The sequence below is a fragment of the Triturus cristatus genome, chromosome 8 (genome assembly GCF_964204655.1).
Source record: "Triturus cristatus chromosome 8, aTriCri1.1, whole genome shotgun sequence".
NCBI classification, from domain to species: Eukaryota; Metazoa; Chordata; class Amphibia; order Caudata; family Salamandridae; genus Triturus; species Triturus cristatus.
The window spans coordinates 855,967,618-855,979,808 of record NC_140591.1 but is presented as its reverse complement, the minus strand read 5'-3'; the positions used below and the strand labels follow the sequence as shown (position 1 = coordinate 855,979,808).

General features: G+C 42.5%; 1 protein-coding gene across 2 annotated transcripts in view; it reads left to right on the top strand.

Annotated features, from left to right (window-relative positions):
- LOC146805169 (uncharacterized) overlaps nt 1-12,191 on the top strand; it is a 182,432-nt gene that overhangs the window by 107,802 nt on the left and 62,439 nt on the right. For both annotated transcript variants that reach the window (XM_085622361.1, XM_085622360.1), the window contains exon 6: nt 7,680-7,915. In XM_085622361.1, coding sequence (XP_085478487.1) covers nt 7,680-7,915 — 236 coding nt within the window. The remainder of the gene's footprint in view (nt 1-7,679; nt 7,916-12,191) is intronic.

Here is a 12,191-nt window from a genome sequence, read left to right as displayed (position 1 = left end):
AAGAGCTGTATTATCCGTCGTAGCATATGCCTCCACCCATTTACTGAAGGCACAAACCACGACCAGGACATACTTTAGATTGTTACAACACTCAAACTGGATGTAGTCCATTTGCAGGACCTCAATAGGTGCAGTTGGTATCGCAAACCCTCCTGTTGGATTATACTGCAGACAAATCAGACAGGACTGGACTATCTTTTTAGCCGTGTCAGCAATCTCTGGTTGATCCCAAGCTTGCATAAGTTGCTTTGTTATTAAGGATGCTCCAACATGTGCCAGTCCATGTGCCATGTGAATCATGGGATGTAAATAGGCTGTGGGTAACTTCAATTTTGTCATTTCTTTATTCCTTCAACAGCACTCATCATCCAATGTTCCCTCCTTGGACCATTGGTCTAATTCTTCAACAGAAGCAGATTGTTGCATGTCCAGCACCTCTTGCATGGCATCATGCCAACGCTTAGGCTGTGACTTAATTACATACATAATGTGGTACTCCGCTGCATTGCAGTCTCACGAGCTGTGTAATCCACAAAGGCATTGCCTGCTCCTATTTTATCGATCACTGTCTTGTGTGCGCTACACTTAACAATTGCTACTTTCTTAGGCTAGGTCAAAGCAGTAAGGAGATTATGGACTAAGTCCACATGCATTATCTGTGTCCCATGTGAAGGAAGGAAGCCTCTTTCTTTCCAAAGTTTATGCGCTACGCTGAAGGCGAATTGGCTGTCAGTGTAAATGTTAACAAGCAAATCTGTATTAATCTCACATGCTCTTGTCAGTGCTATCAATTCGGCTGCTTGAGCTGACTTCTGTGGAATGCGAGCTGTCTCAACTACTATCTGAAGTGTTGTAATCTCATAAACTGCAGATGTAGTGCCATCAGGCAACTTCAGGCAAGAACTATCAACCCATAGTTCTCCATCAACATTATAGAGAGGCGTATCTTGCAGGTAAACACGACCCTTTGTTTGTTCTTCAGTAGGGGATATACAGTCATGTAACTCTTGTGACTGTGACTGAGTAGCTGGAAGTGGCAAGTATTTAGCAGGATTCAAAGTCAAACATCTTTTCAACGTGATATGAGGGGCCAAAAGTGTCAACTCATATTCTGTCAAGTGGGCACTAGTCAGATGCTGTGTTTTCGTTTGATTTTACAAGTCATCAACTGAATGAAGTACTAACACAAACAATCTATGTTACAAGACTATTCCCTCACTCTGACGTATGCACACAGCCGCTGCCGCAACTGCTCAGAAACAACCAGGCAGCACGCGAGCACCTGGATCAAGGACAGCCCAAAAATATGCACAAGGACGTGGTTTATCACCGTGTATCTGTGTTAAAGCCGAGAGGGCATAACCTTCCCTCTCGTGTACATAGAGTATGAAAGTCTTAGTGTAGTCTGGAGTTCCTAATACTGGTGCAGAACTAAGAGCATGACGTAGCTGTTGGAAGGCATTCTGGCATTCAGTAGTCCATGGGAGAGGCATCGGAGTGTCTTTAGTCAAAAGGGCCAACAAGGGTTTAATAATATATGAAAAGCTAGGGATCCACTGCCTACAGAAGGAAGTAAGGCCAATCAATGCACGGACGTCCTGAGTACGGGGCACAGGAGTATCTAAAATGGTCTGAATGCGATCTTGTGTGAGTGCACGCCCCTCCTTAGACAGGAGGTGACCTAAATAGGTTACCTGCTGTCTACAATATTGCAATTTCTTCCGAGAGACTTTATGATGATGAGAGGCAAGGAATGATAACAACAACAGTGTTCCTTCTTCACACTGTTCAGGGGTATCAGCCGCCAACAAGATGTTGTCGACATATTGAATAAGAACCACCCTTTTTGGTACAGGAAAGGAATCAAGCTGCCTTTTCAATGCCTGGCTATAAATGCTAGGACTCTCTGTATACCCTTGTGGAGCTCTACAGAACCTGAGTGATCTATTGTTCAAAGTGAAGCCAAACAAATAACGGCTGTCAGAGTGAATAGGTATTGAAAAGAAAGCATTCTTCAAATTTATTACACTAAATGTAGTGGCAGTAGGAGGAACCATAGTAAGAAGTGTTGTAATGTCAGAGACTACCGGGTATTGGGGCACCACAATTTTGTTAACCTCTCGTAAATCAATAATGAATCTGTAAATTTTAGTATCAGTGTATCTTTTCAAAATAGGAAGGATAGGGCTATTACAAATGTTATAAGAAACTTCTTACACAACCCCCACCTTGATCAAATCTTGAACAATGTGTGTTAATGCTTCTTCACCTTCCAGAGATATTTTGTATTGGGGCAATCGAGGCAATGAAGCACCTTCCTTCACTTGAAAATGCACTGGTGGAATAATCATTTGACCCACATCGGTATCTGATTTGGCCCACAAAGTACTAGGTAAGGATGCCAGAGCGAAATCCTCTTTAATGAGACAAGACCTCTCAACCATTGGATAGTTATCATTTAAGATAACACGCACACCTTCTGGGAAACAATGTATTGTAGCACAAAAATATCTGAGCATATCGACCCACAATGTTATCCGGCGTGTTAGAGGAAAGCAAAAATGGACATGCTGCAGTGACTTTATCAAGACTAAATGCAAGTGGCTGTTTCAGTGGGCTAGATGTAGGTGTCCCATTGAATCCTATTGATGTTATCATTGCGCCAGACAGGGGAGCCCTAGGAACTAATTTTTTAGACAGAGCACTACGAGTAGCTCCTGTATCAACCAGAAACCGATCAGTAGAGCCCAAGACATTTGCATCAACATAAGGACCTTTCTGATCTACTGGGACCTCAACCGGTTCCTTACCCCATCCTAGGCATTCCTATGCGTAATCAGAATCTGCAAGACTGTCAGCAGGAAAGTCATACATTTGATATTGGTTTTGTCTATCAAAGGTATTAGAGTAATTTGGTCCTGGCTGAACTGCCTCAAATCTAGGACGAGTTCCTGTGCCGCCTTTGTTCCCAAAATTCCCTGGGAGTCCTCTCATAGTTCCCCTACCCCGTTGATATTGCCGACCTCACAAAAGGGGGCATTCAGAATGCCAATGTTCAATTTCTTTACAATAAGGACACTGATCAGAAGACAAAGTTGATCGAGAAAAAGGGGGTACGCCAGGGGTATATACTACACATCCGCCTTTCCCACCACCTCTGAATGGTGGACCATATACTTGAGCCAACATAACTTTTGTTTTTAAATCCTTTACCTTCTTATCCTCCCTGCCTTTTGCGTCCAATTCCTGACGCTCATGATACTGGGCCATAGTCAAAAGGGAGACTGGGGAAGACATAGTCCAAGAACTCTTGCTGGCCTTTAGGCGACTAGCTATTTCTGGCAACATGTTAGCGACAAATTTGTTAACGAACAAATGCTTACCCGTGTCATCTGTCAATGACTGCCCACTAAAATCATGGAATGTCTCTTCAAATCGTGTAAAGAAATCAGAAACTGACTCATCCACTTTCTGTTTACAAGACGCTAATGTAGTCCAATCTATTTTCTTAGGGGGTATAAGAGTTTTCAACGTAGTCACAATAGCTTTAGGAAGATCTAATATCTCCTGCTGTGGTTTCTGCGCAGGCTCCCTGGCCGCATCTATTTCTTCTAAATGCACCCAAGTAGCACCATATGCTACATTGTCATCTATTTTCCGAATCGTTCTCCACATATCGGGGGGCAAAATAAGTCCAAAAAACATATCGATATCTGGCAAGGTCATAGTGCAGGAGCTAATGGCCCCTTCTCTTCTTAATAGCAGCGGCAGGAGTTTTCTGCGGATCGGGCAAAGCGGCTTTAAGAGCCATAACATCCGCTCTACTCCAAGGAGTATAAACCCAATTATAAATAAAATATCCATTTGCATCATCTGAAGCTTTATCTTCATCTGTTCCCGTACCCTTCGGAGGAACATTCAAAGGCGCAGCTTTGCGCATTTGTCGTATATTAACTTCAGTACTACTAAATCCATTATCTGTTTCTGGAACTTCTACTGCCTGTTCTGAGGGTTGGGCTACTTGTACAGTTTTAGTTTTACCAGCTGCTTTTTTTCTTCGCTTTTAAACGAAATGTGTAATCTCGTAATTTAACCACTCGCCTAATTAGATCAGGTATGTTTGAGCAAAGAAAAGTTCCATCACTTAATTGTTTATAATCAGATTTTATATCAGTGGGCTTTAAGTTTGTATAAAGGTTTCTAAAATTAAGTATTACTTCCCAAGCGAAATTCTCTGCAAAATATAACTGCTCTAAATCTTTCCACTGCTGAACCATCGCTACAAGATCTGGAGGAGAGGTAATCCCACGGGCTACTTTACGAACAGTGGATCTGATAGTAGCCTTTTTTCGTCACTAGTTAGATTAGAGCGAGTCTGTCGCCCATCTGACTTATCTTTGTCTTTATCGTCCGAAGAAAGATGTTCTTCGTCTGAAAGATCATTCTCTGGGGCAGAGGGAAACTTACACGGGGGTGGGGGTCGATCTAATAAGATGGAATCATCCTGAGGTTTATTAAGTATGGGATAGATGGGGTGCCTAATAGGGTACTGGCCAGTTACCTCTAAATGACGCTCCTGTCTTCTTTTATTACCTTCATCTCCTTATTTTTTAATTCTAGCGCTTTTTGATATATCGTTTTTCGCTGTTCTTATTCTGCTATAACTTCTTCTTTCCTCACTCTCTCATGCACTTCTTTCTCCCACATTCGTACACAATCAAACATATCTTGTAAACTCCCCCCAGGGCTCCGGCTGGAGTCCTCGGAGACAATTTTCTGAAAAAAACTAAAGACCTGGCTCTTTCCATCTTTAAGCCCACACGTCTAATCTCTCCCTCTCTTTCTCTACACTGCCCGAACATGGTCTAATCTGCCGCAGCGCGGGGCCACACTAGATAGTGTAACCATGCGCTTTACAAACTTGTTTATTAATATTATTGTTGACTTTTCAATTTAAACAAACACTGCTCTACATACTGAATTTTTTTTAACTCAAATGACCCATTCACAGGCCATTGTAGATCAGGATCCCTTTTCGTATATTTGTTCCACAGTGTACTATACGTTATGGAAGAAATACTGTATTTAATAAACCTATGTCTAGTAGGTGTCTCCTCTGGGGGAGCCGGCTGACTTCTTTCTAAATCCATATTGGTACCACGAAGACAGCAACACAACCTACGGAGTGTGCTGGAAACAGGCATACTACCAAGTTTTTGTAAAATATTACTTTTCCAAAATATTCAAAAGTGGAGAAAAAATCTCCACATTACCTGCCTTTATCTTTTGCAAAAAATACATCAAACAAACAAAACCAGAATCTTGGCCAAGCAAATCAAGAGTGCCGCTTCAGCGACCTTGCCAAACAAGAGTCTCCAACCGCCAACTGCCAATCTCTTGGTCGACCTAATGGTCACTGCAAAAATAACGCCAAAGGATACCTCAGTCGGGACAGGCCAAAACATGGAGGGTCAAATCGAGAAAACCGGAAAAATCACTTTGGCTGCAAAGACAAGGGTCTCCTCATGCAGGACGTCTCCTCAGCAATATTCCACTATTCTGTCAAGACCACTCCTTCGAACGGCCGCCTCCTCGATGAGACCCCACGTGTCGGGCGCCAACTGTGGAAATGTGCCTTTTAATGAGCACACCGGTGCAGGGGTCACCTTTCTCTGTTAACGGGTCCGTAGACCAACAAAATAGAGATTGGCACTGAAGCTGGAATTCAAATTACAAGTTAATTAATCACTCATGAGTGGTACTACGTCCACACAGTACTCTCAAGTGCTGCCTGATGTAGTACATTGAATACACAGACCATGGTGCTTATATACAGAGTTTGTTGCAGAGTAAGCATGTAGTTACAAATAGAAGGTACAAGCCTACACAGGAATAGTTACAGCCAGACATGGGCAGATGGGTAATCACTTAGTCAGCAAGGTGGGAGGGAGAACAGAACTGTTTACAACAGCACAAATGATTGACAGTTACATCTTTAACAAGGTGCATTTTAGCAACTACAGGCCTTTTCTCAGCACGTAAATTGCTTTGACTCAGTACAGAATAAGTTAAATAAAGCTGATGATACAAGGAGAATAGAAAAGCAAGCAACAGTGAAGACGGAAGAATTACATAGCTAACAAAATGGATGCCACAACCAAGATGGCTTCAGCTTATGCTAACGAAAATTATTTCAGATTTCTACAGTCCCAGTCGTGAAAATCTGTCAGGCAGCTACATGGACATCCCTACACAAGTTTACAAAGAATTACTGCCTGGACAGTCAAGTCCACAGGGATGGACATTTTGTCTGTTCGGTCCTGCAGGTCTTTCTAGTCTGAACCATGTCTGCTGCCCCTCCTCCGGGGATGGTATTGCTTGGGTATTTCTTCAAAGGTAAGGAATCTGCGGCTAGATTTCTCTTTCAGATGGACAAGTTGATAACCTTTGGTAACGCCTTTACTGCTAGAGACAGTATCTAACCGCAGTTTCCTTATCGACTCACCCATCCTCCCCGTACTGTGGACAAGTTTCTAGGGTCAGGGTTGTTCTTTTTTAGGGCTCTAGTTTTTAAACACACCAATGTCAGTACTCTTCATGCCTCCATATTTTTGGCGTGGAAAGTTGTGAAAAGTAACTGATGTGAGCGTGCCAAGGTGGCTCCTGTATAGGTGACACGGACATCACTTTTGCAACATGCGTCGTGCGGAGCCGACCGATGCCACCTATCGGCATGCAGGGGTATTGCTCGAAGAAGAATCTTCCAGGTCCAGTCTGATGCCTGGGAAAGTCAAAGGTAAGGAATCTGCAGCTAGATACTGTCTCTATCCAGATAATGCCTTACCCAAGGTAAGTAATTTGCCCTTCAGTGCTGCAAGAGTGATTTAATCAGTATTGTTCAAGAAATATTTGCGTGTGGTTCAAGCAATAACATGCATGCTGCTTTGGTGTATTCTTCATCATGTCATGTAGAAGTAGGACAAAGACTATGATGGCGAGGTGGTTATTTACTGATTGCCTTATTCACTTTCCTCAGATTTACCTTTCCTCCCTACACCACTCCCTGCAACCCATTTGGGTTTCTTTAGCTGTCGACTATTCTGGCTGTGGTAGCAAATATCAACTTGTCCTGTAGGTGGCCATACATAGGACCTTGCACAAGGGGTTAAAGGGATTAGACCCTACAAACCCCTAAGTCCACTTTTTAAATTTTCTTTTTGGGCAGTGAAATGCATGTTGTGAGGTGTGTCACAATTTATTGTGTTATAAAGGCACTTAGATGAGGAATAACAAATCAGAATGATAAAAATCCTCGGATAGGAACTGGTAATTTAGCAGCCTTTGCCTCTTCTTTGTTTGAGCAAAAAAGTGGATCAACAGGACTGATTGCATTACATGAAGAAGCTTTCAGTTTTATTTTGTTGATCTGCGAGTCTGATGATGCAGAGCTGGATGTGCAGGGATTCAATGATTCGTAAGACTAGTTAAAGGGCACTGCAGCTCAAACATATGTTGAGTTACTGATGGAGTACCATTCATATTCTAACACAGTGCACCAGCTTTCAATCTTTGCAAGTTAAACTTGTGCGATTTCATGGAAACAATTGCTAACCAGTTTTCCTGACCGGTTTGTTCATCGTTTAGATTTGTAAATGTTTCTTTGACATCTTTTCTTACAGAAGGGGACCTATGATGAGGTAATAAAACATGGAAGATCTTTTCTAAGTAGGCATCATCAGGTGGAGTCTGTTGAAGCCTTGGGAGATGAGAATGTGCTCAGTCAGTTAAATACACAAGCCGTGCTGTGTGTTCTGCATCAGCAAAGGGCAAAACTGCAGAGGATGACAAAAGAAATGAATACGAGAAAGAACCATGATGCCACAATCCCAAAGCAACCAATGGAAGAAAACATCAGGTGAGCGTCGATTAGAATAAATATCGCTATTTACCAAAAGCAAATCTGCAGCCAAAATGTATTACTATTGTGTGAAAATCATTCTTTTTTCATATAAATCTTTAGTCACTAGGATTCTACCTTATTGCAGGGCTGTAAATAACAGTTTTATTCTTTTCCTAACCAAAAGGTATCTGAATGACAGGGTTTCTTCTGTGGTACAAGCATTTTTCTGCTGTGTAAAGTTTCTACCCAGTACACACTTTCAGACAGTCACTTTATCACACTTTATTCCGGCATGTCTTACGTTTTTTTCTTGTTTTTAAGGGGGGCTGCCCCCCCGTTGAAAGGCTTTACTCACTTGCTGTGTTTCATCACTTTTAGATATTGCTTGCACGTAAGCGGGATGATGATCCATCATTTCATAGCATAACCTACTCCTAGATGGCATTGGTTGCTTCTGGGTGTTGAGAACAAGATCCTCTTGGGGCACTGCTTGTAAAGATAAAGGCACATAATTACCAAGAGACAGCACAACTCAAATGTGCTCACTCAAAGAGAAAAGGGGATAGATTTGCATCTAACTTGGTTCACTAACAGTAGCCTGTCAGATCTTGGGTAAACTTAGTGGTGGAACCGCATAGCGGGGGTCATACTCACTGGTAGTAAATGTTAATCCAGTTGTTTTATTGAAACAAATAAAAACAATTCTTTCACGTTTGAATTCATTAATTTTTTTTTTTTTATATATAAGTGAGCTTACTTGAATTTTGCTTTGGTTCTTACATCCATATAGGTCGGAAAGATATATGCAGGGTTCGTTCTATGATCACTGTGCTATAGTGCTCAAGCTGAACCTCACTAGTGAGTCCCACACGTGGACTGAAACGTGTCCTGGATTGCCTGTGTTCCTGACTAGTAGGGGGCCTGGCCTTTCTTTTTGGATTGGGCTGCACCGTTGAAAGCAGGACCATAACTGATTTGCATAAAACAATGAAAGAGAATGTGGCCTTTGTGAGTGCCAGTGGCTGAGATTAATTCAAGCATTACACCCATGACTTGGTGTGTTTGAGGTAATACCTCTATGTACTCTGTCAAGTCTTTAATGTCATGTGATTAGATTGGTAGGCTGGAAATAAAATATATCTGCCCATGTATACCTTAATTCGCTATTTGATTGTACGGTATCAGTCACCGCGGGATTCATACTCTGAGTGATCTGTTTGTGCTTTATTGACATTTTTACATTATCCAATCAGATGGCAGTTTGGATTTGAATCTAAAATCACTATCCACATTATTTGCAGGATGCAAAGTGCCACTAACCTCTTCTGCTTATTAATGCTGTAAGTAGAAGTGAAGTGAGCTAGCTTAACCAGCTTAGCAAAAATGTGTCCGACGGTTTTAGATGTGTATATTGCCTGACCCTACATCATCTTGGAGGGAAACCATCCTGCAACTTTTTTTGTAACATTCTCTAAACCTATTTTTAACAAAATAGCCCTTACCCTATATCTGCTTTACACAGCGTTCCCTTGGCAAAGTAGGGATCAGGTGATGTAATGGGCATGTACCTGGCAGGACTGGGTAAATGAAGGATGGTATGACGGTTTGACTTGTTAGTCTCTGGAAGAAGTAATTAGTAAAGCTCAGCAGTGGCATAGCAAAGAGAGAGGGGCTGCTGTTTTCTCTGATAGCTTGAGCTCTTGAGTCATTTTTTTAAACCGGATTTTGAATTGGAATACTGCTGAGTGCAGTGTTGGGGTTTTAGAAGAGATGTATCTTGCATCACAAATGGTTCTCCCAAGAACTGAAAGATCTTAAACTGGGAGTTCGACAGAAGGAACGGAAATGGAGACAAAGCTACTCCCCTCAAGCCAGGACAGTGTTCTGTACCGCAAGAAAGGAGTTCCAAAAAATCTTGCTCCAACATAAATCTGACTATTTTTCTCAAAAAATTTTAAATTCCTCAAATAAAACTAAAGATATTTTTAACATAGTCAACGAGCTCTGTGACGATGATAGGACAGCCCCATCAATAGCCCCTACCCAGAAGTTGTGTGACTCTCTGAATGATTTTTTCAGAGAGAAAATTGTAAATATAAAACGCAACATTGCTAGCTCTCCTAAATCGTCTCCTTTAGATGATATTTTTAATAACCCCACTACATTAGACACCCTTCCTGCTATAGATGCTAAAACTTTTTCAACTCTCCTGGCACGGGTTAAGTCTGGATCACCCGATGACATCTGCCCACCCCACATTTTTACAGAGATTGGGCACTCTATCCCTCACGGGATCCTCTCTCTGCTTAACGACTCACTTAACCAGGGAAAGGTACCGGCAGGATTTAAGCATGCTCTATTGATTCCCCTGATCAAAAAACCCAGTCTTGATTCTCACGATCCATCTAATTACCGCCCGATATCCCTGCTGCCATTCCTATCAAAAATCCTGGAGGCACACGTTGCTAGCTGCCTTTCTAGCTTCGTTGAAACCACTGGATATCTGGAGCATAACCAAGCTGGGTTTCGACCAGGGCATTCAACCGAGATGGTGACACTGGCGGTCCAGAATGTACTAAGAAGCAATGCAGATAGGGACATTCACCAAGCATTGGTACTTCTCGACCTATCGGCCGCATTCGACACGGTCGACCACACCATCTTGGTCGACCGTGTCGAACAGGCTGGCCTGAGAGGCTCGGCACTTAGATGGCTGAAGTCATTTATCTCGGAGCGTACCCAGGCAGTGAGATTGGGAACTTTTACAGCGCCCAAAATCAAAAATGAATGTGGAGTCCCCCAGGGCTCGTCCCTGTCCCCACTTTTGTTTAATTTGTACTTACGACCCTTGTTATTTTCATTAAAAAAGTTTAGCGCCTTAATTTTTAACTATGCAGATGATCTGCAACTGATCTTCTGTCTGGACTCCCCTGGCGCTGCCACCGAATTTCGGGAGGTCATGGTTCACATTCAGAGATGGATGGGCCTAAATCATCTGAAACTCAACCCAGGCAAAACTGAACTGATTTTGCCTGGGAAGAGTGAACTGCATTGGGGACCACACTTCTGGCCTCCAGAAATGGGAGATCCTCCAGCTAAATCCCAAACAGTTAAGAGCTTAGGTATCACTTTTAATGAAGATCTTTCGCTCAAAAGCCAGGTAGGGACTGTGGTATCTGCAAGTTTCTTCCAACTTCGCAAGATTAAGAAGATCGCCCACCTTTTAATCCACCCTGCTCTGATTCAGGTCATCATTGCTCTTGTGCTGTCCCGTTTGGATTATTCCAATAGTTTATATCTGGGCCTACCGGCGGGGCAGCTCAAGAGACTCCAACTGGTTCAGAACCAAGCGGCCAGGTTGATCTGTAAAATTCCTAAGTGGCAGTCTATTAGACCTGGACTGGCCAGTCTCCACTGGCTGCCTGTAGCGCAGAGAGCAGCATTTAAAGCGGGATGCATTATCTTCAGGGCTCTACAAGGTAAGGGCCCTGGATTCATTAGCTGCCTGCTGGTCAGTTACACTCCCTCCCGTGCTCTCCGTTCTGGCCAAAACAATTTGTTAGTCGTGCCCCGGATCAGGAAACAACGCCAGGGAGGAGGATCTTTCCACTTCCTAGCTTCCTCCCTGTGGAACTCCTTGCCACTGCCACTAAGACTCCACGAAGATCTGTTAGCCTTTAGACAGGCTTTTAAGACTTGGCTCTTTAAGCAAGCTTATCCTTAGTTAAATTTTCTTTCTTTCTGTCATATGTTATGTTTTGCTAGTCTTCCACAGCGCCATGAAGCCTACGGGCGTACGTGCGCTTAATAAATTTAATTTAACATAACATAACATAACATCCCGACATGTACAGTGCATCTCCTTGCACGTGACATCACTGAAGAACTGTCTAGAGCATTAATGACATCACATGACATCACCAATGATATCACTTTATGAACGAACACAATGTATGAGGCTCACAGTGGGCACATTAAGCACATGCAAGGAATTATTTAAGACCTTGAATACCTAAAAAGTCTACATAACTTAAGACTGCCTGTAGGAGGCTGGCTTAGTAGATGGTGCACACTTATTCAAGTGATGCACCTTGCACTAATCCAGACAACCCTTATGGTGATTTTAGTGGTCTTTGATAACCATAGAATGCTCTCAAAGAGGTAGCTGTGGAGAGCAGCCTTCAGGCTTATCTTGTAGGAGTGTAAAGCAGCTTGTTTTACCAACTTTAATCAATAGAGTAAGTTAAATGAAAAAGAAACACACAGTATGTATATAAAAATAAGTCTGTTT